This window comes from Peromyscus leucopus, chromosome 1 (assembly GCF_004664715.2).
Source record: "Peromyscus leucopus breed LL Stock chromosome 1, UCI_PerLeu_2.1, whole genome shotgun sequence".
Classification (NCBI taxonomy): Eukaryota; Metazoa; Chordata; class Mammalia; order Rodentia; family Cricetidae; genus Peromyscus; species Peromyscus leucopus.
Genome location: NC_051063.1, coordinates 107,609,805 through 107,636,939, shown reverse-complemented (window position 1 = coordinate 107,636,939; position 27,135 = coordinate 107,609,805). Strand labels below are relative to the sequence as shown.

At 42.8% G+C, this 27,135-nt stretch overlaps 1 protein-coding gene across 2 annotated transcripts in view; it reads left to right on the top strand.

The window, feature by feature from the left end:
• The first annotated feature begins 5,204 nt into the window (after nucleotides 1–5,204).
• Nucleotides 5,205–27,135, top strand: part of Ints4 (integrator complex subunit 4) — a 78,094-nt gene continuing 56,163 nt past the window's right edge. Inside the window, exons 1-4 of one of the 2 annotated variants that reach the window (XM_028877447.2) lie at nucleotides 5,205–5,391; nucleotides 9,797–9,991; nucleotides 12,710–12,827; nucleotides 22,119–22,225. In XM_028877447.2, coding sequence (XP_028733280.1) covers nucleotides 5,338–5,391; nucleotides 9,797–9,991; nucleotides 12,710–12,827; nucleotides 22,119–22,225 — 474 coding nt within the window. In that variant the 5' untranslated portion in view covers nucleotides 5,205–5,337. The remainder of the gene's footprint in view (nucleotides 5,392–9,796; nucleotides 9,992–12,709; nucleotides 12,828–22,118; nucleotides 22,226–27,135) is intronic. The other variant, XM_028877448.2, reaches the window with a different exon arrangement.

The following is a 27,135-nucleotide window of genomic DNA, read 5'->3' as shown; positions in this document are numbered from 1 at the left end:
TTCCTACCGTTATCTGTCGGTCAGTGTTGGTTCCTTTCCCCATCACTGAAAACAGATACTTGACAAAAAGCAATTTAGGGGAAGAGGGGTTTGTTTTATCTGGTTTGGGAGGTGGAGAGGTTTAGTCCACTAGGGCAGTGAGCCCAGCGGAGGCTGTGGCAGAGGGAGGGTTAGGGATTGATTACAGCAGTCAGGAAACAGAGCCAGGCCACCCAACCTGACTCCCCAGGGATCCATTTCCTCTAACTGGGCCTCCTAAAGGTTCCACAACTTCTCAGATCAGCTCACCAGGTGCTTTATGAACCAAGCGGTCTAACACGTGAGCCTGTGGTGGACATACCACGGCCAAGTCATGGAAGTCAGAATAAGGCAAGAGGAAGAGACTGGTGACAAGTAGGCCTGAGAGACAATACTGCTTTTTAGGTGTGTCCACCAGAGGGCATCCATTCCAGGAGGGGCTCTAAAAACTTAAATGGACACAATGGTCCAACCTATGGGTGTCAGTCAGTCTTTTTGACCAGTTCCTTGCACGCTTGCTTAATGAAGTAATGAATGAGCAAAATGCTACAAAGGCAGGTTGGAGGCTAGGGATGGGTTCTACAGTCCGGACTTCTTCCCATCGAAGCTAATCTTGCCACTGATCCACATCTCACCTGTGCATAGCAAAGACTGATGCTTAGCTCCTGAAAGTGCATCATTTTGCAGGGGACTCTCCTTAAGAAACAAGGTCTCATGTAATGTAGGCTGGCCTCCAAATCGCTATGTAGCTGAGGAGGACCTTGAACTCCTTATTCTCCTGGTTCCACCTCCCAAGCTGGTATTACAGGCAAGTGCCACCACATCTGATTCCTTTGGGGATGCTGTGGATTGAACAGAGGGCTTCACACATGATAGACACACAGCCTACAACGGAGCTACCTCTCTATCCCATGAGCACTCTGTGGTGGCAGATTTATTGCACTGCAAATCAGTTAGCTCTGCTAACTGTGACAAACTGTTGGGAGACAGTCTGTCATTTCTGAGCAAATGGCACGGACAGCTTTGTTTGTGGGTGTTTACAAATCTGCTGAGAGCTAGAAGCAGATTTACTTTACACAATGGGGTAATAAACTAGTATATCCCTCCATTCTTGGAGTTATTTTGGGGTGATATGACTCTCTCCCATGGGTTGGAAGGCAGATTTGTTTTGGGACAGTATAATCAAGTCTTTTTCCAAAGGGCAGGTGCACATTAATGCTTAAGTCAAATCTATTATATTGTTACTTCCGCCATAATCTGCTGGTAATTTTTAATGCCAACCAACATTCAAAGGCTGGGAAGATAGAGTCTACTTTCCTTTCTTTTCTCTTCTTTCTTTCTTTCTTTCTTTTTTTTTTTTAATGATCTGGGTCTTACTTAGTGACCAGAAACTCCCTATATAAACCAGACTGGTCTCGGACTCTCACAGAAATCTGCATACCTCCGCCTCTGGAGTGCTGAGATTAAAGGTGTGTGCCACCACATCCAGATGAGCCTATCTTTTAATGAAAGAAGTCTCAAAGTCACATTGCCAGGATTACACATAGGGCTGGCAGCAGGATTGTTGTGGAGTGCACACATGTAAACACACACACAGTCAAGTCCGAAGGAAACGGTGCTTTTATACTTTTTACACAAAAAACAATAAATTTGTGAAGGAATGATGAGAATTGAAGATATAGACTAGGGTGGCAAGCTCTAGAGACATTCCTCAGAGATCTGTCAGGATAGAAGTGGAAGCTCTCGGAAGAGAAGGGCTACTTCACAGTTTACTCCGATTCACTACAGTTCCAATTGCCAGTCTCTGGTGAGTAAAACTTGGTATGTGAATGACATCCCTCCTATAGTGTTCATTAGCATGGCTTTTTACAAAGGTGTGTGTGTGTGTGTGTGTGTGTGTGTGTGTGTGTGTGTGTGTATTGTGTCCCCTAATAAACTTGCCTGAGGATCAGAGGACAGAGCCAGCCACTAGATTAGACACAGAGGCCAGACAGTGGTGGCACACACCCTTAATCCTATCACTCAAGAGGCCGAGATCTCTGTGAGTTCAAGGCCACACTGGAAACAGAGCCAGGCAGTGGTGGCACACAACTTTAAACCCAGTACTGGGGAGCACACACACCTTTAATCCCAGGACGTGACATGGCTGGGCGGAGAAAGGTATATAAGGCGTGAGGAAACAGGAACTAAAGCGGTTCAGCTGAGACCCTTTAGGGTGAAGACTAAAAGGATTTCAGTCAGAGGATTCGTGGAGTTGGTGAGGTAAGAGGTGGCGGTTGTGGCTTGCTCTGCTTCTCTGATCTTTCAGCTTTCACCTCAATATCTGGTACAGGGTTTTTATTAAAAGACCATCTAAGATTCGAACAGAGTGTATGTGTGTGTGCACTTTTGAGGCAGGGCTTATACGTTGGCTAGGCTGACTGCCCAATAAGCTCTGTTTGTCTTTGACTCCCTAGTACTGAGGATGATCCACACCGCTGTGCCTGGCTTTTATATGGCTGCAGAGATTCCAATGTGCAGCAGGTCCATAACTGATTGAGCCATCTCCTAAGTGTCCTCTACTCAGTTTTACGTGTGTATGCACATGCATGTGGCGGCCCAACGACAATCCTGGGTGTCCTTCCTTCAAATGACCAGGACCTAAATTTAGACCTCCAATACCCAGTGCTGGGTGTAGCAAAGGGTTAAGGACACCACCGGGATTTAGAGTCAGTCTAGCCAAAACTGTAGCGAGAATTCTAATTGGTCTTAAAAAACCTGGAGTCAGATATTGGGGTAGATATCTTCTCTGAAAGATCAGAGAAGTAAAGGAGCAGCCAAAGTCTCCTCTTACCTCCACGACTCCTCAGACCTAAAAGGTGGCAAGCTCCTCTCTCTGCCCAGCCTTATCACTTCCTGTCTCCTGGCTGTGCAGACCTCCAGACCTCTATGGTTAACTAGTGGCTAGCACCACCCTGTGATCTTCAGGCAAGCTTTATTTGTTAGAGCACACAAAGTGTCCCCACACAAACCAGCACTGTCTCAAGAAGTAGGTGGAACTGGCAGAGGAAGACACCCAACATGGACCTTTGGCTTCTACACCTAGTGGTGGACACAGTGCCTACACACACAAGGGTCTCACCTGTTAATTTAGTGTTCGCCACCAATTTGAGGACTGAAACCTCCAAAAACCTTCTGCTTAGGTGCTGCTCTAAAAATATGGGAGGCTTCATGAATTTGAATGGGTCATCTTTGCCCAGAGGCCAGGCTAAGCTCAGGGTCATTCCACTTCTATGATGTTGTTGAAGCAAGTGTTTATTCATTTACTCGTTTTATTTCGAGGCTGTTTTGTTTCCTATCTGTAGGATGGCCTTGAATTCACTATATACTGAGATGGGCTTGAGTTCCAGATTCTCCTATCTCTTCTACCTCCTGGGTGCTGCAATTACAGCTGTAGGTCACCACACATTGTTTTGTTTTTATTTGTGTTTGACAGACCAAAGAATGGGTTTCAGTATGGCATTTTCATAAATATGTCATTATACTTTGACAGTGTATTTATTTCTTGAATCACTACTTTTAGTTTCAGTTTTTCTTTTTCTTTTTTAAAGATTTATTTATTATGTATACAGTGTTCTGCATGCCAGAAGAGGAAGCCAGATCTCATTACAGATGGTTGTGAGCCACCATGTGGTTGCTGGGAACTGAACTCAGGATCTTTGGAAGAACAGCCAGGGCTCTTAACCGCTGAGCCATCTCTCCAGCCCAGTTTCAGTTTTTCTTAATTTAACACATAAAATAATAATTGGCATAGACTTGCTATAAAGCTCAGGCTAGCCCAGAAAAGATCCTCCTACCTCAGTCTCCCTGGGGTTAGGAGGACAGGTATAAACTCATCCAGTTAGTAGTTTTAGAGTTACTAGTGACATGGATTTGACAGGATACCAAATATTGGAATGTTAAGAATATTTATTCAAGGTACTGTTTGCTAATTATTTCCTTTGACACATTGTATACTCTTTGTCTCTGAAGTCTGAGATGCCGTCTTTTTCTCTGGAAAATGTACTCTTTTAAAGTTAGATGAAAAAAAATTCCTAAGGAAAGTTGACCCTTCTAAACCATATTCCTTTATCCAGCACACTTTGGTTGCTCTGTAACCATCTATTTAGGTATCTCTTTCCACTTAGACTATAGGAGAAAGATAATCTTTTGCTGGGCGGTGGTGGTGCATACCTTCTTTAGTCCTCGCACTAGGGAGGCAGAGGCAGGCGGATCTCTGTGAGTTTGAGACCAGCCTGGTCTACAGAGCGATTTCCAGGACAGCCAGAGCTACACAAAGAAACTCTACCTGATCTCGGAAAACAAAAAGAAGGAAAAAAGACAATCTTTTATGTGTTTTGGGTCCTTTATACCTACTAATCTCCTGTCTCCTCCCCTAAATATCCCACATTAACTTTTTTGGGGGGGGGTTGTAAAACTTGACAGTACCACATACATTCACTTACAGGCTGCTCTTGTTTCTGTGTTATTTTATTCCATTCTAAGCATGTTTTTGTCAGGTTAGGTATTATCAATATGTTTTTAGTGGCGGTCACTTGTTCAAGTACCAGAGCCTTACAGGCATTTTTGGCTTCATCCTCCATCTCAAGATTCTTTTCACTCTCCCACAGCTATCAGAGGAAATGTTGGTCTCTTCTCCAGAATTCAGGGAACACTCTGGCAGTTCTGACAGAGGCTTGGTCCCCGGAAGGATCACCAGCATACTTAAATCTTCACTTGTAGAGTAGTATCATTCAGGAAAATGATCTTAAACCTTTCATTAATTCTACAGGAAGCTTTTTGGCTTTATTGTGCGTGTGTGTGTTTTGTTTTGTTTTGTTTTCCTGAGACAGGGTTTCTTCTCTTTGTAACCACTCTGCTTGTCCTACTCACTCTGTAGAGCAGGCTGGTCTCGAACTTCTGAATTACTGGAACTAAGGAAAACGAACTTCAGGGGCAAGTTTGAACTAAGACTCTAGCAGGAGACCTCGGAACGGAACTTCAGCTCCGCCAGAGAACACAGCTCCGGGTTTTGCCTCCAGCTCCGCCCCGCCCCGCCCCGGCCCGCCCCGCCTCAGGCGTTGACTCCGCCCAGCTTTCAGGATGCGCCCAGACTTCCGGCTCCGCCGGAGTCAAGGCAGCCAATCGACTCACAGGGCGGCCGGGCAGTCGAGCTTCCGGAAGCGGCCTCTCTATCCGCGAACCCTACTGCCTTGTGGGATTGCGGCGGAATTCGGTGTGCTAGAGAGGTTTTGCAGGGCTCTTTCAGGAACTACGGAAGCCGAGAGTGCCCGTGCAGCCATGGCGGCGCACCTTAAAAAGCGGGTGTATGAGGAGTTCACTAAAGTGGTTCAGGTAAGCTCTGGCAGGAAGGGTCGTGGACCGGTCGGCGCGGGAAGGTTGTCCTCACCCCACGCTGTTCTCCAGATAGGCGCCTAAGCTTGTGTAAGCGGCTCAGGTTCAGGCTCTCGGACTGCAGGGGGTGTGTTAGGTCGAGGCCGCTGTTCTCATGTGGAGTCTACCTTGGTTTTGGTTTTGGTAGTTCTGGGGATAGAATTCAGGGTCCTAAGCATGCTAAGCAAGCACTTTAACCTCTGAGTCACACTCCCAGCCCACTTTGAAAACAAAACAAAACAACATACAAAATTATCAGGAGAAACAAAGTGCTGTATAATTTTAAAAACTCATCTCCGTTACCTTATTTTAATCTCTCACAGTTTGGTCGTGCCAGATCGGGTTACATTTGCATCCCTCTGTCCTCGGCTCGTGGCAGAATCCCTCCTAACTCTTGTTCCCTACTTTCATAGACAAGGTGGGCTATATGCAAAGCTCCAAGGGGCTGGCCAAGTGGTCTGCAGAATTCAAGCCCCAGACAAAGCAGGTGAGGGTCACAGGACCGCTACACTGTCAGCCTCCTTCGGAGTTTTTTTTTTTGTTTTGTTTTTTGTTTTGGTTTTTTTGAGACAGGGTTTCTCTGTGTAGCTTTGCGCCTTTCCTGGATCTCGCTCTGTAGACCAGGCTGGCCTCGAACTCACAGGGATCTGCCCAACTCTGCCTCCTGAGTGCTGGGATTAAAGGCGTGTGCCACCACCGCCCGGCTTCCTTCGGAGTTTTTTAAGCATAGGTGGACCAAGCTCTGTCAGAACTGTCAGTGTGCTCTATAGTATGTCTGTAGACGAGGCAGATCTTCATTCTGCATCTCACATTTCCTCATGTATACAGATACATATAAAATATGATGCAGAATTTTAAAATTTTATTTTTTATTGTTTGGTAATAGTGGGATTGAACCTAGGACCTCCTCGTGGATGCTGAGGCCCATGTTCTACCACTGAGCTACAGACCCAGCTCACTTGAGGATTTTGTTAAAATGCAGATTCTGTTCAATAGGTTGGTGAGGTGAGGCAAGATATGCATTTCTGACCAGCTCCCAGTTTATGCCAGCGATTCACCAGCATTCTTCGATCTTTAGGCAGAGCAGTACCATTTAGGAAAATTACTCTTTTTTATTTTTTATTTTTTCGAGAGACCAGGCTGTTCTTGAACATGCAAAAATCAGCCTGCCTCTGACTCCCAAGTGCCAGGATTAAAGGCGTGCATCACTATGTCTGTTGGAAAATGATTATTAAACCTTTTATTCATTCATTAATTCAACAGGAGGGATTTTATTTATATTTTTAAATACTTGAGTGATTTCCCGTGTACCATGTATGGTGGGAAGTGTTCGGCTACAAAGTCTAATATGCATCAGAGGGCCTACCTCTTGGGATCACATAGTTGGTGAGCCAGACAGTGCATCTATGTCCCTGGAACTGGAGTTAGCTGTGAGCCACCAGGTGGGTGCTGGGAATTGAACCTGGGTCCTCTGCAAGAACAAGTGCTATTAACCCTCAGCCATCTCTGCAGGCCCAACTATTTTTTTTTAAGACAAGGTCTGAGCCAGGTGGTGGTGGCTCAAGCCTTTAATCCCAGCACACAGGATGCAGAGGCAGGTGGATTTCTGTGAATTTGAAGCCAGCCTGGTCTACAGAGCAAGTTGCAGGACAGCCAGGGCTTCATAGAGAAACTCTGTTTTGAAAAACAAAAAAAACCAACCAACCAAACAAACAAACAAACACAAAGTCTCATAGAGCCCAGGTGCCTCAAACTTGCTATGTATCTGAGGTTGACTTTTAGCTTCTAAACCTGTCTCCACATCCTGGTTTGTGCAAGGCTGGGGATTGAACCTAGGGACCTGAGCATGCTAGGCATTACTCTACAAACTGAGCTACATTCCCAGCAGCCTCTTATAATAGCTTTGAGAGTTGGCGTTAATATTTTGTTGTTCCTTTTCTGTGAAATTAGTTCTGAACTTTGAATGAATCAAGGGTCAGAAAGCTTGTCAGACCTGCATCTGTGGCTCCTTTGGGATTTTCTAGCTCTGTATTCCTCCCTCTTTCCTCCTCCCTCTCTTCCCTTTCGTCATTAAAGATTTATTTTTATTGGTGTCTATGTCTGTGTGAATGTATTCCATGTGTTTGCATGCCTGTGGAAGCCAGAAGAAGGTGTCAGATCACTGGAGCTGGAGTTAGACAGATAGACATATTTGTGAGCCACCTGACCCAGGTGCTGAGAACTGAACTTAGGTCCTCCTAATGAGCGGCTCTTAACCAGTAAACCGTCTCTCTAGCCCCACCATATTTTCTTTCTGTTGTGGTAAATATAGGTATCATAAGCTTGCCAGCTTAGCAGGGTTGGTTGGTTTGTCTGTCTGTTTTGCTTTCTTTTTTTAAGGTAGAGGCATTCAGAGCATTTACATTGTTGTATAGTGTCACTTCTCTCCTACATTCCTTTTGTAGCATGCCGTGTTTCTACACATCTCTGAACTTTTGTAGTTGTCTATTTTACACAAACTGTATGCTATTCTTCATTACTTGTTATCCTATACTGAGTGGCCTTGTGTTTTTGCTTCACGACTTGATTGAAAGTTCAACAAGAGGTTAGTTTCTTCTGCTGCTTCCATGCTACTCTGTTGTGCTATTTGATCTCATCACCCTGCACTGCTGTACTTACCTGTGTGAAGCTCAGTCCTAATAAGTCTTAACAATAGAAAGCCAGAGTCAGTTATCGAGGGTGAAAGCTGAAAGATCAGAGAAGCAGAGCAGCCAGCCCCTAGAGAGTTCTTACCTCTGCCAGTGCTCAGACTGAATCCTGTTTCAGAATGGGGCAGAGATCCTGTCTCCATTTCCCTAGTTCTAGGATTAGAGGTATGAGCCTCCCATGTGCTAGAATCAAAAACTTGATCCTCTCAAGTGCTGGGATCAAAGGCATGATCCCCCAAGTGCTAGAATCAAAGGCATGATCCTCCCTAGTGCTGAGATCAAAAGCTTGATCCTTCCAAGTGCTGGGATCAAAGGCATGATCCCTCCCAAGTGCTGAGATCAAAGTCATGATCCTCCCAAGTGCTGAGATCAGGTGTATGCTACCACTGCCTGGCCTCTATAGTTAACCAGTGGCTAGCTCAGCCCTCTGATCTCCAGGCAAGCTTTATTTGTCAGGACACAAACAAAATACCATACAACACTAGTGTATGTGTCTTGTTCCTTAATGGCAGAAATAATAGGACCTGGCTCCCTAAAATGTTACAATGGCAGATATTATTCCCTTCCTTACATACCCCCAGAGGGTAAAATTCACTCCTCGATTTTGAGCCAACTGCAATCCAGGTAGCACTGAGAACTAAATTTATGTTTTAGAGCCCCTCTTCCATCTCCCGAATGCTGGGGTTGCAGGTGTGTACCCCCAGCTGTCAGAAAAACTCATTTTAAAATTTTGTATGCATAGTTAGAAATAGAGTGATGAAATGAAATCTTTGTGTTCTGGTGTTTTTTTCTTTGTTATGAAAATGAGGAGAGAGGGGAAACTGGTGTGTGTTTAGTGCTTATATGTATGTATAGTAAAAATAGAATAATTTAGGTTTCTCACATAACCCCTTGAAATGGTATTGGGATGCTCTTCCTATAAATGAGAAAGCCTCACCTAGCTAGTAGTGTATAATTCTTTGGACTTCAAAGCCGCTTTTTTTTCCATATTATATAATGTTCCTGACTAGAATTTTCCTGATATAGCAAATTTGAGGGAGATCATTGCCGCCTACACTAAAGTAATACATTAGAGAGTAAAGAAAATGCGTGATTATGACATTTTTCTTTTTCTTTTCTTTTTTTCTTTTTTCTTTTTGGTTTTTTCGAGACAGGGTTTCTCTGTGTAGCTTTGCGCCTTTCCTGGAACTCACTTGGTAGCCCAGGCTGGCCTCGAACTCACAGAGATCCGCCTGGCTCTGCCTCCCAAGTGCTGGGATTAAAGGGATGCACCACCACCACCACCACCACCACCACCACCGCCCAGCGATTATGACATTTTTCTATGCCTGCCTATTTTGTTAGGACTTGAGGAACCTACAGTGATAGGTTGCCTTTTATACAAACTTACACATTTTTTAATACTTACTTATTCTGTGCAGGTGTGTGTGTGTGTGTGTGTGTGTGTGTGTGAAGAGCTGGTTCTTCCCACCACGCGGGGTCTGGTGCTGGGACTCAGGTCATCGTCAGGCTTGGTAGCGAGCACTTTTACCACTGAGCCATCACTGACTCCATGACCCTGCATTCCTAAGTTCTGTTAGCTAAGCTGTGTGTTAGAAAGGAAAGATTATTTCCACCAAATGAACCCAAGTTAAATTTGCAGACTGTTTCCACATCTTACCTTCTTTACTGTCTTACAGCAGCAGCAGGAGGAAATCGCTACTAAGAAGCTCCGGCTAACAAAACCAAGTAAATCTGCTGCTCTCCACATCGATCTGTGTAAAGCCACCTCCCCAGCAGATGCCTTGCAGTACCTACTCCAGTTTGCCAGGAAGCCTGTCGAGGCAGAAAGCGTGGAGGGGGTAGTTAGGATTCTCTTGGAACATTATTATAAGGTAAGAACCTGGGGGATTATTTGTAAGAGCTGTGCTGTGTCTGCCTGCAGAATGAGTTAATGTTGCAGAGAAGCGGGAAGGTGTTCATTCATATTCTAGGCACCATGGATACTGAGATGAAAGTGAGGTATATGCCATCCTCAGGGGCTTGCAGGCTAGTAAGTGGAGACAGGCATGTAAATGACATGCTCAAAAGACTGTGAGTTCTGTGTGTAGAGGAGTGAGAGCACAAAGAGTATCAGCCATGTCTCTTCTGCGTTCACCTCTGGAATGTAGTGTGCCCCCCATCCTGCTGTTCCCTGTTTAAGGCCTTCATGCCTACTGTAATAGTCCTCTTACTTTGTTTTTAAGGTAAAGTGGCATTTTTTCCTTTTTATAGATTGCCTTGCTGTGCAGCCCAGAGTGGCATCAGATCCCCTAGAACTGGAGTTATAAATGGTTGTGAGCTACCATCGGTAATCAAGCCCAGGTCTTCTACGAGAGGAGCAAGTGCTCTTAACCACCTAGCCATCTCTCTAGCTCCTATTTATATTCATTTTTGTAATGAGTTTGTCTTTATACTACCTCTGGCTGGTTTCAAAGCACTTTCACTTTCTCTTCACTTATACCTTAAGATTAACTGTACAAAAATGATGTTCCAAAAGTAATGTGCATACTAAACGGCATAGCAGGCGGGGTTTTAGGTCTTCTGACCATATCTGTTTTCCTTTCCTTTGCTTTAGGCCTGGTTGTGTCTGTTGCTTCCTTAGACAGTAGATGAACTGGTTGTGGTGCATGCCTGTAATTCCAGTGCTGAGAAGGTGGAGACAGGGAGATGGAGATTGCAGCCAGCCTAGCTACACAGTGAGCTTCAGGACATTGTGGGCTGTAGAAGCAGACCTTGTCTCAGAAAACCAAAAACCAGGCCAGGAAGGTTGGCTCAGTGGGGTAAAGGTGCTTGCTATATAAATGTGAATTGAATTCCCAGAACCCACATAAAGAAGCTGGATGCTATCAGGGCAGTGGTAGCGCACACCTTTAATCCCAGCACTCAGGAGGCAGAGAGGCAGGTGGATCTTTGAGTTTGAGGCCATCCTAGTCTACAGAGTGAGTTCCAGGACAGCCGAGGCTACACAGAAAAACCCTGTCTAAAAAACCAAAGCAAACTAACCAGCCAATCAACCAACCACACAGACAAACAGGAAGCTGGATGCTGCAGCACACCTGTAATCCCAGCATTCCTATGGAGAAATGGGAGGCAAAAGCAGGGGAACCGCCTAGCAGTTTGTGGGCCAGCTAGCTTGCGGTATGTAGTAAAACAGAAAGGAGAGACCCAGGCTCAACAAGGTGGAAGCAGTGAACCAGCTCTCGGAAGTTGTCTTCTGACCGCCACCCATGTGCTGTGGTACACGTGTACCTGCATACATGTGTGCACACATAAATAAATAGATGGGAAATAAAAAACAAAACCACAACCAAAAAATACGTAGGTGAGGTGTGGGGTGGTTATGATCACATTTGGATGGCAGTTTGATTTTTCCAACCCAAATTTAAATACTTTTGTCATTGGTATAGAAAGATTACTTAATGTCAGCACTGATAAGGCACCCCTCCTCCAATATATATTCATTTATCATCTTTTCAGCATTGGGTATAGTGCCACATACTTAACTATACAGTATGGGGAAGAAAGGGACATGTTCTTTTGTCTTGCAGAGAAATTTCTTAGCACAGCAATCATCGAGGTTCATCTCCTAATTTTCAAGCTAAAATGACCAGACATCTTTTTTTTTTTCTCCCTTGCAGATCTATCTTCAGTCAGTTGCACTTTTCTATCCCAGCTTTCTCATCTGGGTCTGGTGATCCACAAAAGTTGGTGATGTAGAGTTTCTTCTAGTGACAACTATGGCACCTGTCACTCCCACTCTCCAGCAGTGATGCTGAGTGTCCAGTGCTAGCCCTGTTGGTGGGGAAAGTCTGTGACATCCAACACTGACTGAATAGTGGAGATAAGGCACTTTTAATGTCAAATGCACATTTTTTAGTTTAGAAGTTAACGACATCATGGAAATGTAAAAATTTCCATTCATAGTATTGAGTGTTACATTGGTAGAGTGAAACTCTCTTGAGGTGTATGAGTTAATTTTTCAGAATGAAGCGCTAGAATAGTTGGATCTTTGAATATCCTTTGGGATGTCAGTTTCATGTATACTGTGTGTTTGATAGCTAAGAGTAGATTATCAAATGACTGTAGGCCAATTTCTAAGCGGTCTTATTAAATAAAAAATACGGAGCCAAATATAGGGGTGAAAGCCTTAGAGATCAGGGAAATAGGAATAGCCACCAGCTAACCTTACCTCACCATGCCACAGCTTCCAAGTGCCACGACTTCCTGTCTACCCAGGCTTTTATTGCCTTGTTACTCTGCCCTCTCATTGGCTCTTAGCCCAGCTACCTCACTTCCTTGTCACTGCCTGTCTGTACAGACCTCCAGGTCTCTATGGTTGGTATTGGGATTAAAGGCATGTGTCACCACCTTGACTCTGTTCCCTAATGTGGCCTTGAACACTCAGGGACCCTGCCTGCCAAGTGATTGGATTAAGGGTGTGTGCTGCCACTGCCTGATTTTTATGTTTACTTAAAATGGCTTGCTCTTTCCTCTCATATCCAGGCAAACGTTATTTATTAACATATAAATAAAATATCACCACAAATGACAGTTGCTTTTTTTTCCTCTAGGAAAATGATCCATCTGTGAGACTGAAAATTGCCTCATTGTTGGGATTATTATCAAAGACTGCAGGATTCTCTCCAGACTGCATAATAGATGATGCCATTAACATACTACAGAATGAAAGTAAGTTGCAACTTAAAAGCTGTATAGTCAGAGAAGAACTTTTTAGTTCTTATGTAGAGAATTTACAACAAAGGTTTGTGTTGGTTGTTATTAAAAGGAACATTTTATTTACCTTTTTTTTTAAAGATAGGGTCTCGACTGGGTAGTGTGGTGCACACCTTTAATCCAAGCACTCAGGAGGTAGAGGTAGGAAGATCTCCGTGAGTTTGAGGCCAACCTTGTCTACAGTTCCAGAACAACCAGGGTGGTTACACAGAGAAACCCTGTCTGGAAAAGCCACACCAAAAAAAAAAAAAAAAAAAAAAAAAAAATTGGGTCTAACTCTAGCCCAGGCTGTCCTGCAACTCACTAGGTACCCAAGATGGCCTGAAGCTTGAAATAGTCCTCAATCTGAGTTCCCTGGCATAAGCCACACTCCTTGTTCTTCAAAGGAATTTGAAGATGGTTCAATAGAGATATGTACATGTATTTGTATTAGGGCTACAGTACCACTTTATGGGAGGGCTGTAGCTCAGTTGTGGAGTGCTTACTTCGCATTCATGAAGCTGTGGCTTGGTCTCCATCACTGCATAGGCTGTGCAGGTTACAGCTCAGTTGTGAAGTGCGTGTCTAGAATGTATGAAGTCCTAGCTATGACCCCCTGTGATCATATAAGCTGCACGTGGTGGCTTACCATGTAATCCTAGCACTTGGAGGTAGAGGCGGAAGACTCAAAAGTTTAGGGTCATCCTTGCCTGCATAGGGAGTTCAAGGTCAGACTGGGCTAGAGACTGTCTCAAAAAAAAAGTGTTTCTATTTTCTGTCTATAGCTTTATCTTAATAACTTTCATTTGTGACTTCTACAAAGTGCTGTATATTTATAACAATTTATTTAACATAGAAGATAGATATTACTATCTCTTTAAAAAATAATTCCAAGTTTTTTGTTTTGTTTTTTTGTTTGTTTGCTTGTTTTTGTTCTTTTGTTGTTTTGGTGTTTTTGAGACATGGTCTTACTATGTAGCTCTGGCTGGCCTTGAACTCTCTATATAGACCATATGGGCCTCACACTTACAGAGACCTGCCTGCTTCCTTCTCCAAGTGCTAGGGATTAAAGGTGTACATCACCAAGCCTGGTTCTAAATACAGACAGACAGACAGACAGATATTTTTTTATTTTATTTATTTATTTATTTTTCTTTTTTTATATATATATTTTATTTTACAATACCATTCAGTTCTACATATCAGCCATGGGTTCCCCTATTCTCCCCCCTCCCACTCCCTCCCCTTACCCCCAGCCCACCCCCATTCTCACCTCCTCCAGGACAAGTCCTCCCCGGAGGACTGAGATCAACCTGGTAGACTCAGTCCAGGCAGGTCCAGTCCCTTCCTCCCAGACTGAGCCAAGTGTCCCTGCATAAGCTCCAGGTTTCAAACAGCCAACTCATGCAATGAGCACAGGACTTGGTCCCACTGCCTAGTTGCCTCCCAAACTGATCAAGCCAATCAAATGTCTCACCTATTCAGAGGGCCTGATCCAGCTGGGGGCCCCTCAACCTTTGGTTCATAGTTCATGTGTTTCCATTCATTTGGCTATTTTTTTTTCAATAATTGAGTAAAACTGAAATTTATTATAAGCCACAGTCGTCCTAGGGACCTCCATGCTATATATATAGCCTCTATGGTTCTATGGGTTGTGGTCTGATTGTTCTTTATTTTAGATCTAGAATCCACCTATGAGTGAGTACATACCATGACTATCTTTCTGGGTTTGGGTTATCTCACTCAGGATGATTTTTTCTAGTTCCATCCATTTGCCTGCAAATTTCATGCTTTCATTGTTTTTCTCTGCTGAGTAGTACTCCATTGTGTATATGTACCACATTTTTTTCATCCATTCTTCCGTTGATGGGCATCTAGGTTGTTTCAGGTTCTGGCTATTACAAATAGTGCTGCTATGAACATAGCTGAGCATGTATCTTTATGGTATGAATCAGCATTCCTTGGGTATATGCCCAAGAGTGGGATGGCTGGGTCTTGAGGTAGTTCAATTCCTAATTTTCTGAGAAACTGCCATACTGATTTCCACAGTGGTTGTACAAGTTTACATTCCCACCAACAGTGGAGGAGTGTTCCCTTTGCTCCACATCCTCTCCAACATTGTTTGTCATTGGTGTTTTTGATCGTAGCCATTCTAACAGGTGTAAGGTGGTATCTCAGAGTCGTTTTGATTTGCATTTCTCTAATGATTAAGGATGTTGAGCATTTCTTTAAATGTCTTTCAGCCATTTGTAGTTCTTGTTTTGTGAATTCTCTGTTTAGCTCTTTAGCCCATTTTTTAATTGGACTTTTCAGTACTTTGATGTCTAGTTTCTTGAGTTCTTTATATATTGTGGAGATCAATCCTCTGTCAGATGTGGGGTTGGTGAAGATCTTTTCCCATTCTGTTGGCTGTCTTTTGTCTTATTGACTGTGTCTTTTGCCCTGCAAAAGCTTCTCAGTTTCGAGAGGTCCCATTTATTAATTGTTGTGCTCAGGGTCTGTGCTGTTGGTGTTTTATTTAGGAAATAGTCTCCAGTGCCAATGCATTCAAGAGTGCTTCCTATTTTCTTTTCTATTAAGTTTAGTGTAACTGGATTTATGTTTAGGTCTTTGATCCACTTGGACTTGAGTTTTGTGCATGGTGACAGATATGGATCTATTTGTAATCTTTTACATATTGACATCCAGTTATGCCAGCACCATTTGTTGAAGATACTTTCTTTTTTCCATTGTATAGTTTTGGCTCCTTTGTCAAAAACCAGGTGTTCATATGTGCATGGATTAATGTCAGGGTCTTCAATTCGATTCCATTGGTCCGTATGTCGGTTTTTATACCAGTACCAAGCTGTTTTTATTACTATAGCTCTATAGTTTATTTTATTTTATTTTTGAGACAAGGTTTCACTGTGTAGCTTTGGAGCCTTTCTTGGAACTCACTCTGTAGCTCAGGCTGGCCTCACACTCACAAAGATCCGCTTGCCTCTGCCTCCTGAGTGCTGGGATTAAAGGCGTGCACCACCACTGCTCGGCTCTAAATATATTTAAAAAATGTTTTTTATGTATGTGTTTTTGTGTGTATGTGCACATGTGTGTGTGTGTACCCATGGAGGCCAGAAAATGATATCAGATCCCTGCAGCTGAAGTTACAGATAGTTGTGAGCTGCCTGATGTGTCTGCTGAGAATTGAACTCAGAACCTCTGCAAAAGCAGCAAGCACTCTTAACTACTGAGCTCTCTCTCTAGCTCCTAGTGTCCCTGTTTTACATATAGGTAAAGGAAAGCTCAATGAAGTTAATGTAATTTGTTCAGGGATACATGGTATGTGGCAAAGTTGACTCGTGGTGTTGGCAGAACTGAGAACTCAGTGAAGTGTCCTTTCATTTTTTTTTTTTCCTCCTGTTTTTGGCTTTTTGAGACAGGGTCTCACTATGTAGCCCTGGCTGTCCTAGAACTCACTCTGTAGACCAGCCTGGCCTTGAACTCACAGAGATCCTCCTATCTCTGCCTCCTGAGTGCTGGGATTAAAGGCGTGTGACACCACTTTTTTTTTTTTGGTTTTTCGAGACAGGGTTTCTCTGTGTAGCTTTGCGCCTTTCCTGGAGCTCACTTGGTAGCTCAGGCTGGCCTCGAACTCACAGAGATCCACCTGGCTCTGCCTCCCGAGTGCTGGGATTAAAGGCGTGCGCCACCAACGCCCGGCCCACCACTGCCTTTTTTATATACTAGCTTTAACTGGAAAATTTAAAAGGGTCTTCATCAGTGTACTGTTGCTGTGAAGAGACACCATGACCTCGGCAACTCTCTTTTTTTGACCTCAGCAACTCTTTTAAAGGAAAGCATTTAATTGGAGCTTGATTACAGTTTCAGAGGTTAGTCCATTATCTTCATGGTAGGAAGCATGACAGCAGGCAGACATAGTGCTGGAGAAGTAGCTGAGTGTTCTACATCCAGATCTCCAGACATCTGGAAGAAAGAAAGCCTCTGAACCTGGCTTTGGCTTTTGAAACCTCAAAGTGTATCCCCAGTGATACTTCCTCCATCAAGGCCACACCTACTCCAACAAATAGTATCACTCCCTAAGTGTTAAAATATATGAGCCTACAGGGGCCCTTTTTTTTAATTTTAATATGCCGAATGCCGTTTATTGAAGGAGGGAGGAGATCTTAAATACAGGCTTACAGCACAATGGGAGAACCCCGAGGACAGAAGTTTGCTACCGATGTTTTATAATCTTGCATCTAAGCTGTTAACGCCCATTATGCAGGATACACACACACACACACACACACACACACACACACACACACACAGATCTTCCCTTAAGCATTCAGGAGAGTGGAACCTGGCAGGGAATTAGCATAGGGAGGATATCAAGGTCAAAGTCAGCAAGCAAGGCAACAGTTACCCAAAACGGGGGCCAGGGCCCTACAGGTCCCCCTTTTACTAAGAAATGAGCTTCTGACTTAGGTTGTGTGGAATGTCAGCAGGTCACCTTACCCGTCATGGAGACGCCTGCCCAGACCACACAGGCGCTCTGTCTTAGGTTGGTGAGCGTCCCCCCAGGTATTACCCATCTATGAATACTCATTATCATACAGACTCAATTGTGTGTGAGCTGCAGAGTTAACTGCTGCCAAAGATCTCAAAGTGGCGCTGGGCTTGCAATCTGTGTGTTCGACACAGAAAAGACCAACAGAAGTCCTAACCCACCCATAGCCAGTAGGCTAAAGGCAACTGATCCATTCCCTTCCTTAATGAGCCTTTCTGCAGATTGGAGTCCTTGTAAGATGGTATCCCAAAAGCAAATGGAACTTGAGTTTATAAATTTATAATTTTCAAAGCCAATCGAAATGTATATAATTATTGAATTAAATTTATCATGCCCAATAGAATGAAAGATTAACTAACTGTGGTAGCTACTTTTGCTGCCAGGGTCTCCACTGTGCTAGCTGTAGTAAGCAATTATGAAATGGTAATCCCAGAAACAGTAGCAGTGGTGGCCGCCTCTGCTATAATAGCAACAATGGCAGCAGCGATGTCAAATTCTTTTCTGGAGTGTGTGGACATCCACTGGCATGGATACAACTCCAGGAACATGAACTGCCAAGGCCTGTTTTTCTTGATCCCAGCATGACTTAAGCTGGCAGTTCTGAAAAAAAAAAACAAAAAAACAACAACTAAGAACCATAAAGAAAAAACAGGCAGCTCATAAGGAGCATAACTAATGGTCTTATAATGGCTACATTCAGGCTCATAAATTTTAAGGTATCTTCAAAGGGGGGCTAAATGAATTTCAGGAGGCCAATAAATGTTGCACAGAGCCACTCCTGAAAAGTAGGTACTACACCAGCTTGAAGAGGATTGTGAAAATGAAAAGGCTTAGCTGGCATGCTACTGTTAACAAATGGAGGTCAGTGACCTTCAGGGTTATCCTTAATCTCCAAGGTGTCTGGGTGACATGTTCTCAAACATACTTGAAAAAGCAGTTATATGGGGACCATTCTTATTCCACCACATGCCATTCCCTGGCCCCTGTAGGCTTGTAGCCATAGCAAATGTAAAAACACATTCAGTCCAACTTCAAAAGTCCTCATAGTCTATCTCAGTCTCAATACTGTTTAAAAAGCCAAAAATTCAAAGTCTCTTCTAAGTCTCAAGGCAATCTCTTAACTGTAACCTTCGTAAAATCAAAGTAAAAAAAGTAGGTCACATACTTTCAACATAGAATGGCACAGGATATACATTACCATTCCAAAAGGGAGCATATGAGGAAATACTGGATCAAAGCAAGACTGAAAACCAGCCAGGCAAACTCTAAGCTCTGCATCTCTATGTCTCATGTCCATTTTCAGCTCTCCTTTCAGCGTTGTTGACTATAACACACTTCTTTCTCTTGGGCTGGTTCCACTCCCTGCTAGCTCTCCCTGGCAGGTGTGGTGGTTGAATAGGTATGGCCTCCATAGACTCATGTGTTTGAATGCTTGGCCCAAAGGGAGTGGCACTATTAGGAGGGGTTGTTGGAGGAAGTGTGTCCCTGTGGGGTCAGGCTTTGAAGTCTCATATACTCAAGCTGTGCGATACACATTCTCCTGCTGCTGCCTGAGGATCAAGGTGTAGAACTCTCAGTTCCTTCTCTAGCACCATGTCTGCCTGCATACCACCGTGCTTCATGCCATGATAATAATGGACTAAACCTCTGAAACTGTAAGCCAGCCTCCATTAAATGTTTTCCTTTAGAAGAGTTGCTATGATTATGATGTCTCTTCACAGCAATAGAAATCCTAACTAAGACAGCAGGTACCCCTTGACTCTGCCATCTCTAATATCTTGGGGTCTCCAGGATTTACTTTCACAACTTCAGGCAATGGCCTCTTTTGGGCCTCCATGTAGGGACACCTCAGACACATGCCTGGTCTCAGCAGCATTCCGTAGCCACAGAGGGAGATTCCATAACCTCTCTCTCGTATCCTTGATTCTAAATCCAGAACTACATGGCTGAAGCTGCCAAGTTCTTCTGCTTCCTAAGGCTGGAACTTGGCCCCCTCATTCAAATACCTTTTCACCAGCTTTCTATTTTTGATGATTTCCTTTACTCCTTAAACTTTTCTTTAATTCCTTTTTACAAGTTGGAAGCTTAGCTAGGTGGAGTCTTGCCCTGAGGCCACCATACTCCTTTTATTCCATTTATCATCAGGCTTTTCTTTAAACATTTTATCTCCTTGAGCACTGGACTTAGCTCCATTAAACTTCCTGGTGCTCTTTTTCTCCTTAAACTGTGCGTTTTGTATTTTTCCTTGCTCAGCTTGCTCCTTTTCATTATAGATCTGCAGAAGAATGGCCACTCATAACCACCTGCAATAGTCAGGCTGTCTTGAAATCTCCTCTGCCAATGCCATTAATCCAAAACTCTTCAATTTAGCCTCAGGCAGAATTTTTGGACAAGAGCTGAAAGCAGCCACATTCTTCATTAAAATATCACAAGAATGGGTCTCTAGGCCATTTACTAATATTCATCTCTGAAACCTCTTGAGTCGGGCTGCAGTAATCTACACTGTTCTCAGCACCACTGTTTTCCACCTTCCTACTAGTATGGCCTGTTAAGCTCTGCTTAAAATGTTCAAGTGCTTTCCTAATCCAAAGTCCACATTCCACCAATAGGCAGCATGGTCATGCTTATCACAGCAATACCCTAATCCTGTTATCAACTCTTCAGCTTCTTAGTGGGTTTTTTGTTTTGTTTTGGGTTTTTTGAGATGGGGTTTCTCTGTGTAACAGTCCTGTCTGTTCTGGAACTCACTTTGTAGACTGCCCAGCTTTAGTCTATTTGCTGTGAAGAGGCACCATGACCACAGCATCTCTTATAACAGAAAACATTTGATTGGAACTTGCTTACAGTTTCAGAGGTTTAGTTCATTATCATCATGGTGGGAAGCAGGTGGCATGCAGTTAGACATGGTGCTGGAGAAGTAGAGTTTTACATCCAGATCCACAGGCAACAGGAAGAGAGTCACTGGACTTGGCTTGGGCTTTTAAAACCTCAAAGCCCACCCCCAGTGACACACTTCCTCCAAAAAGGCCATACCTCCTAATCCTTTCAAATAGTCACTCCTTAGGCATTCAAATATATGAGCCTATAGAGACCATTCTTATTCTAACCACCACAGAGAGTTTTGATATTAACCCTATCCTAGCCTTTAAAAGAGACTCTGATTATACAACATCCATGGCTAGTTTATTTATTTATTTATTTTGCTAAGTCTTCTAATCCTGTCTCCTAATCATTTCTTAGAGATTTAACCTATCCTTCTTCTGAGTTCTAAGTTTCTGGCATACCAAGATGTGCAGGGGATAGAACAGGACAGAACCATAGAGATCATGTAGTTAAACTCAGTGAAGTTACTACTAAAGTCAGCTTGATGTTTGTGGACACCGTAGATGAAGAGGCTCCTATAGAGCATACTGTATACGTTGTTCTAAGAGTGTGATTCAGGGGCTGGAGAGATGGCTCAGTGGTTAAGAGCACTAACTGCTCTTTCAGAGGACCTGGGTTCAATTCCCAGCACCTACATGGCAGCTAACAACTGTCTGTAAGTCTAAGATCTGACATCCTCACACACACATACATGCAGACAAAACATCAATGTACATTAAATTAAAAAAAAAATTAAAAAAAAAGAGTGTGATTCATACTCTCTACTAAAAGTTTTTCATTTTAGTTCAGCATATATATATATAAGGGCTATAATTCCTTGGCAAGCACTGAATGAGGACATTGAGATATAGTATATACTTGCTTCTTCAGAGCTTATTGTACCATGCATAATGACACAAAAAGTGTGTTTTAGAGGATTATAGTTAGTGGACTGTGGAAGCTGAGGATGAGATCTATGCTTACTGGGAGGATCTAGAACCACTGAGTGAAGAGGTAGGTTTGTGTACTGCCTGGTTTTGTGTGTCACCCTGACACAGGCTAGAGTCGTCAGAAAGGAAGAAGCCTCAATTGAGGAAATGCCTCCTTGAGATCCAGCTGTAAGGCATCAGTGAGGGAGGGCCTAGTCCAGGGTGGGTCGTACCATGCCTGGGCAGGTGGTCCTGGGTTCTGTAAGAAAGCAGGCTGAGCAAGCCAGGGGAAACAAGCCAGTAAGCAGCACTTCTCCATGGCCTCTACATCAGCTCCTGCCTCCAGGTTTCTGCCCAGTTTGAGTTCCTGTCCTGACTTCCTTCAGTGATGAACAGTGATGTGGAAGTGTAAGCCTAATAAACCCTTTCCTCCTCAACTTGCTTTTTGGTCCTGGTGTTTTCTCGCAGCAATAGAAACCCTAACTAACAGTTTGTAAAGCAGAGATGGAGTCAGGTATGGTGACACATGCTCATAGTCCTGGAAGGGAGGAGGACCTAGAACTCAAGGTTATCCTTAGCTACTTAGTGTGTTCCAGGCCAGCCTGGAATGTGAGAGGTAGAGGAGAGTAATGCAAGGGAGAGGACACGTCAATAAAAAGCAGAGCTGGGAATGCTCGTTCAAGAGATACGTAGGAACTGAATAGTTTTTTGACACCTCAGCAGGGAGCAGTAAGATACTTCAGAGTCAAATTTTCAAGACCAAAGTGCTTTGGATATTTAGCTTTTGGTTCAGGGGATGAAAGATTAGGCAGTAGGATCTATGTGACAAAAATTAATAAATAAGAATCTATGTTCCTTATCAAAGTAAGTTAGTGTTGGCAATGATCTCTTTTGAAGTTTTGTAACTCAGCCTTTTCTCTTTCCTAGAGTCTCATCAAGTCCTAGCTCAACTGTTGGACACGTTGCTTGCAATTGGCAGTAAACTACCAGAAAATCAAGCTACCCAGCTGCAATTAGTGGATGTAGCCTGCAAGGTAAGAGTACAATGCTCTTCATTCTCAAACAAAGAGGCGGCTAGAGCTTTGTGAGATCTGCCCAGTGCAATCTTCAGAGAGAGAAGTACAGGACTCTCAGTGATGGTGAAAGTGCTCTTGGTTCTGGTGTTGGGGAGAAATAAAGCTAAGTGCTGTAGTAATTAATTCTTTAAAACAAACACATTTGTGTGTTTATTGGGTGGGGGACATATTGGAAGTCAGAGGACACCTACCTTGTAGGAGTTGGCTTTCTCCTTTCACTTGTGTGTTTTTGAGATTGGTATTGAACCTGCTCCAGAGCCTCTACTCACCGAGCCAACCTTCTGGTCCTACTGTAATGATTCTTATGAGAAATCCTGGTACCTTGGATTAAAGCAGTGGAAAGATGGAAGATGTGGGTAGATTTTGAGAATTATTTAGAAAGTAGTCTTAAATTGATTGATTTTAGTTTATTTAGTTGTTTATTTTTCCTGACCTGACCAGACTGTCCTGGAACTTGCTCTGTAGACCAGGTTGGCCTCAAACTTCACTGAGTGTCACTTGCCTATGCCTCCTAAGTATTGAGATTAAGTCATGTAACACCACACCGAACCTGTTTTTATTTTTGACATTGACTACTACTGTTACTAAGGATGTGATTTGGTTGCTCACTCTGTTAATGTAAAAAATTTGGCATTTTGTGGCCTGACAAAGTGTTTAACAGACAATTGGCCCCTGGTTCTCTTTTTAAAAATTTGTATGTAGTTGAGGAGGTACATTTGCCTCTGTGTGCACGTGTAAGTAAGAGGTCAATGTCAGGTATCCTGGCTTTGTTGCGCTCTACTTTATTTTTGAGACAAGGTCTTTTACTTGGAGTTGTCTCTTCTGGCCTGTCAGCCCCAGCACCCACCTGTCTCTGCCCCTACTGCACTGGGGTTGAAGGTGCACTGGGATGCCACTTCTGGCGGATTGGAACTCAGGTCCCCATGCTGTGGAACAATCGGTCTGCTCACTGAGCCATCGCCCCAGCTCCACTTGGCAGTTTGTAATGATGTGGCTGTGACGTAAGAAGTGACCTGTAGGGAGGATATCATAACTTGTATTTGTTGCCTGAAGGCAATGATCCAGTGTGCTAAGATTGAGTAATATGTTGGTTATGTGTCATTGTTGCCTAGTTACCTTAATAGAGGCTAGAAGGTTTTAGTTCATTTGGAAATCTCATGAAGTATGTGTAACAGTTGTGACAGACCTTTCAGGGGCTGATTCAATTAGTAGTTTGGTTAGGAAAAATGATGCTTCCATACTAAATATAAGTAAGTCACTTTAAAAAACTAATAATAGTCATTGTCTGCCTCATTTCTGGGTTTTACTTTTCTGTTCCAGTATCATATTTTCATGGATATTTTTAGCACTTATGTGTGAGGCGCTGTGGAGACGTAAGAGTAGGGTTTAACATTTTAAAAAATATTGCTACTGTGTGTGTGTTAGGGCATGTACAGAGGTCAAGATGACAACTTTGTGAGTTGGTTCTCTCCTCCCACCATTATGTGGATTCCAAGGATTGAACTCAGTTGGCTAGGTTTTAAGGCAAGCAAGCGCCTTTAACCTGCTAACCCATCTCACCAGCCCTCCCTCACATTTTTCTTTTCTTAGATAATATGCAGGCAAAGAATTAACTGAAGTAAAATGCTTGATGGAGTATTTCTGGATTTCTTTTTCTGTGCTGAGATTTGAACCCAAGGCTTCAGACATGGCAGGCAAGACTTCTACTAGTGAGTTACATACTCAGCCCTTGAGTGGGCCACGTTTACAAAGGGGTCCCCATGCTACTAGTGAGTTACACACTCAGCCCTTGAGCCATGTTTACAAAGGGGGTCCCCATGCTACTAGTGAGTTGCACACTCAGCCCTTGAGCCACCTTTACAAAGGGGGTCCCCATGCTGAGAGCCCAGGCTCTTGAAAAGGAGCTTCCTCATGGAATTTCCTTTGTCTCTTGCCCATGTTACCTATGGGATTGAAACAAAAGTGAAGTATTCTAAACACTTACTCTGTGTATCAGGTAATACTTCCCTAATATTTATGAAACAAGGTGTTCATTTCTTACTTTGCTTAGAATACTTGATTTTTTTTTTTTTTAAACTCTTAAGTTTGGATCAGGGATAGGGCTTGCCTACCATGCATTGTGCCCTCACATTGATTTCCGACATTGTAAAACAAAACAAAATAAAACCTCAGATTTATAGAATGATTGCAAATATAGTCATTTAATTTTATTTTTTTATTTTTTTGTTTTTTGTTTTTCAAGACAGGGGTTCTCTGTGTAGCTTTGCACCTTTCCTGAAACTCACACTGTAGTCCAGGCTGGCCTCGAACTCACAGAGATCTGCCTGCCTCTGCCTCCTGAGTGCTGGGATTAAAGGCGTGCACCACCACCACCACCACCCAGCTGCAAATATAGTCATAAAAGATTTTTTTTTTTCCTTGAGCCTTTTGAAAGTAAGCTGTCAACTTGATACCTCTTTGATCTAGAATACTTGTAAAGATACTCAATGGTGCCATCAGAATCAGCACTAATCATGGCGTATTGCTAATATGTAACCTCCAGGCACTGGGATTGTACTCCATAATGTCTCTTAGAAAAAAGATTGAGCTGGATGTGGTGGCACACGCCTTTAGTCCCAGCACTCAGGAGGCAGAGGCAGGAGGATCTCTGAGTTCGAGACCAGCCTGGTCTATAGAGCAAGTTCCAGGACAGCTAAGGCTACACAGAGAAACCTGTCTCAAGAAAGAAAAAGGATAGGTTCAGAATAACTTTAACTGCCATATGTTAATAGTTGTCTTGAATTTGGAATAATTCCTGAGTATTTCCTTGATTTTATAACTTTGAAATTTTGATAATTTAGGGATCATTACTTTGTAGAACATCCTTGAATTTGTATTTGCCTGATAACTTCTCTTGATTGTATTAAAACTGCCTTGTCTTTGACAAAACTGTCAGAGCCCCGAAGCAGTTACCACTGCATAGTATTAGCGACACATTACTTTCGTTACTCAGTACCGATAATGTTTACTGACCATTGCTTCACTGGTATCTGCTCGCCTCCTTCACTGTAAAGTTATTCTTTTCCCTTTGAAATTTGTATTTCATGGAGAGATACTTTGAAATTGTGTATTCTGATGCCAAAGTTTCAGTTTATATCAGTTTTGAATTTATTGTTTCTACTCTGGAATGTAATCTCTTACTGTTATTTCTCCAATTTGACTAAGTGGGCCCTCTTCAGGATTGTGTATGTGTCTTTTTGACTGTGTCTCAGTACTGTTCTTTAATAGTTCATTTGGGAATTGATAGAGTAAGATATTCTACATACATCTTGTGCTTTGTCTGCTCTAGCCCTGGTAGCAGCTTCTCTCTAAAGGAAATCCTGATTCCCTCTAGTAGAGAATCATAGTGTCTGGGGATTTGTCTCCTATGTGGTTCTAGATCCTGCCAAATTGCTAGTCAATACTAACTGTTACGGCTGTTTAGCTGTGCCATTCTATTTAATTAATTATGCTTGGTTGGTTACAGTGTTGGAAGGGATTGAACCCGGAGCCCATGCAAAGCTAGCCAAGTATTCTACCACTGAGCTGCAACCCTAGCCTAACCCAGTTCTTCTTTACTTTTGAAACTGGGCTTTGCTGAGGAGAGGAGTAGATGATTTCTGAGAATCCTTGAGAGACTCCGTTCCCACACCAGAGAGAGAGGGAAACTGAGTGACAGAGATATGGGACAGGGGCAGGGGACAAGAAGGAAGGTGAAGGGAAACTAGTAGTGCATATTTCAAATCAGTGATTTTACACATAGAAAACAAGTGTAGACATTTTGGACTTGAAGGAAATAGGTAACCTGTTTGGGCAGTTGTATGTGGGGCTGTTACGTCATGAAACTGTGTGTGTAACTTTTCACCTTCCTTACTGTTTTAGATGATGGAACACTAGCAAATGTGAATACTGTTGTTTAAGGAGTATAGTTATTTTTAATATATTTTCTTTCTAAACTGAGCTTTTTGACAGCTTGTGAGGAAGACAAGTGAGAAGCCTACAGTCTGAGCCAGAACTCGACCAGACTAGCCCGCCAGCTGTCAGAGCTGCAGTCTTTGTAAAGACAGTCTTGCCGTGTGTCCCTGCTAACCTGGATTGCATTATTTTGTCTAGCCTGGTCTCACTATGCAATCTGCCTATCTCAGCTCTGAGTGATAGGATTACGAGCATATGCTGCCATACCCAGGTGCTTTGTCATTTTGACTATATATTTCATAATTAATTTTGTGATCTTTTTCATCCATTCTCTTCTCATTTTTTGTTGTGTGCTATAGTATTTTAATGTGAATCTCTTGACATCATGTTGTATTTCACAAGTACTTCAGTAAATATCTCTAAATGATAAATATATTAAAAAATATTCAGGGTACAGCTGTAAACAGTAACTCCTTAATATAGTATCCATTTGTATTAATATTGCATTAATTGTACTAAATATACCCTTCTTGGTGTTTTCATTTTTGTTTTAGATTAGGATCCAAAAGACCCACATACTACATGTGGACAGTCTTGTATTTCTTTCAGTCTTTAAGATTGTTTTTTTTTTTTTCTTTAAATGTCATTGAATCATTTGCCTTGTGAAAAGCCTACAGTCTATCTGTTTTGATTGCTCTTGTTTGGTGTCATAAAATATTAACAGTATCTTTAGCCCAGGGAGATGGCTCATTGGGTAAGAGTGCTTGTCTTTAACCTGGTAACTTGAGTTCAATCCTCAGAGCCCATAGTGAAGGAAAGAACTGACTTTAAAGTTGTCCTTTTACTTCCACATGCATACTGTGACACATGTACCACACTCACATGTGTATATCGCATATAAGCATAATAGTAATAAATACAAAAAGACAAACAGC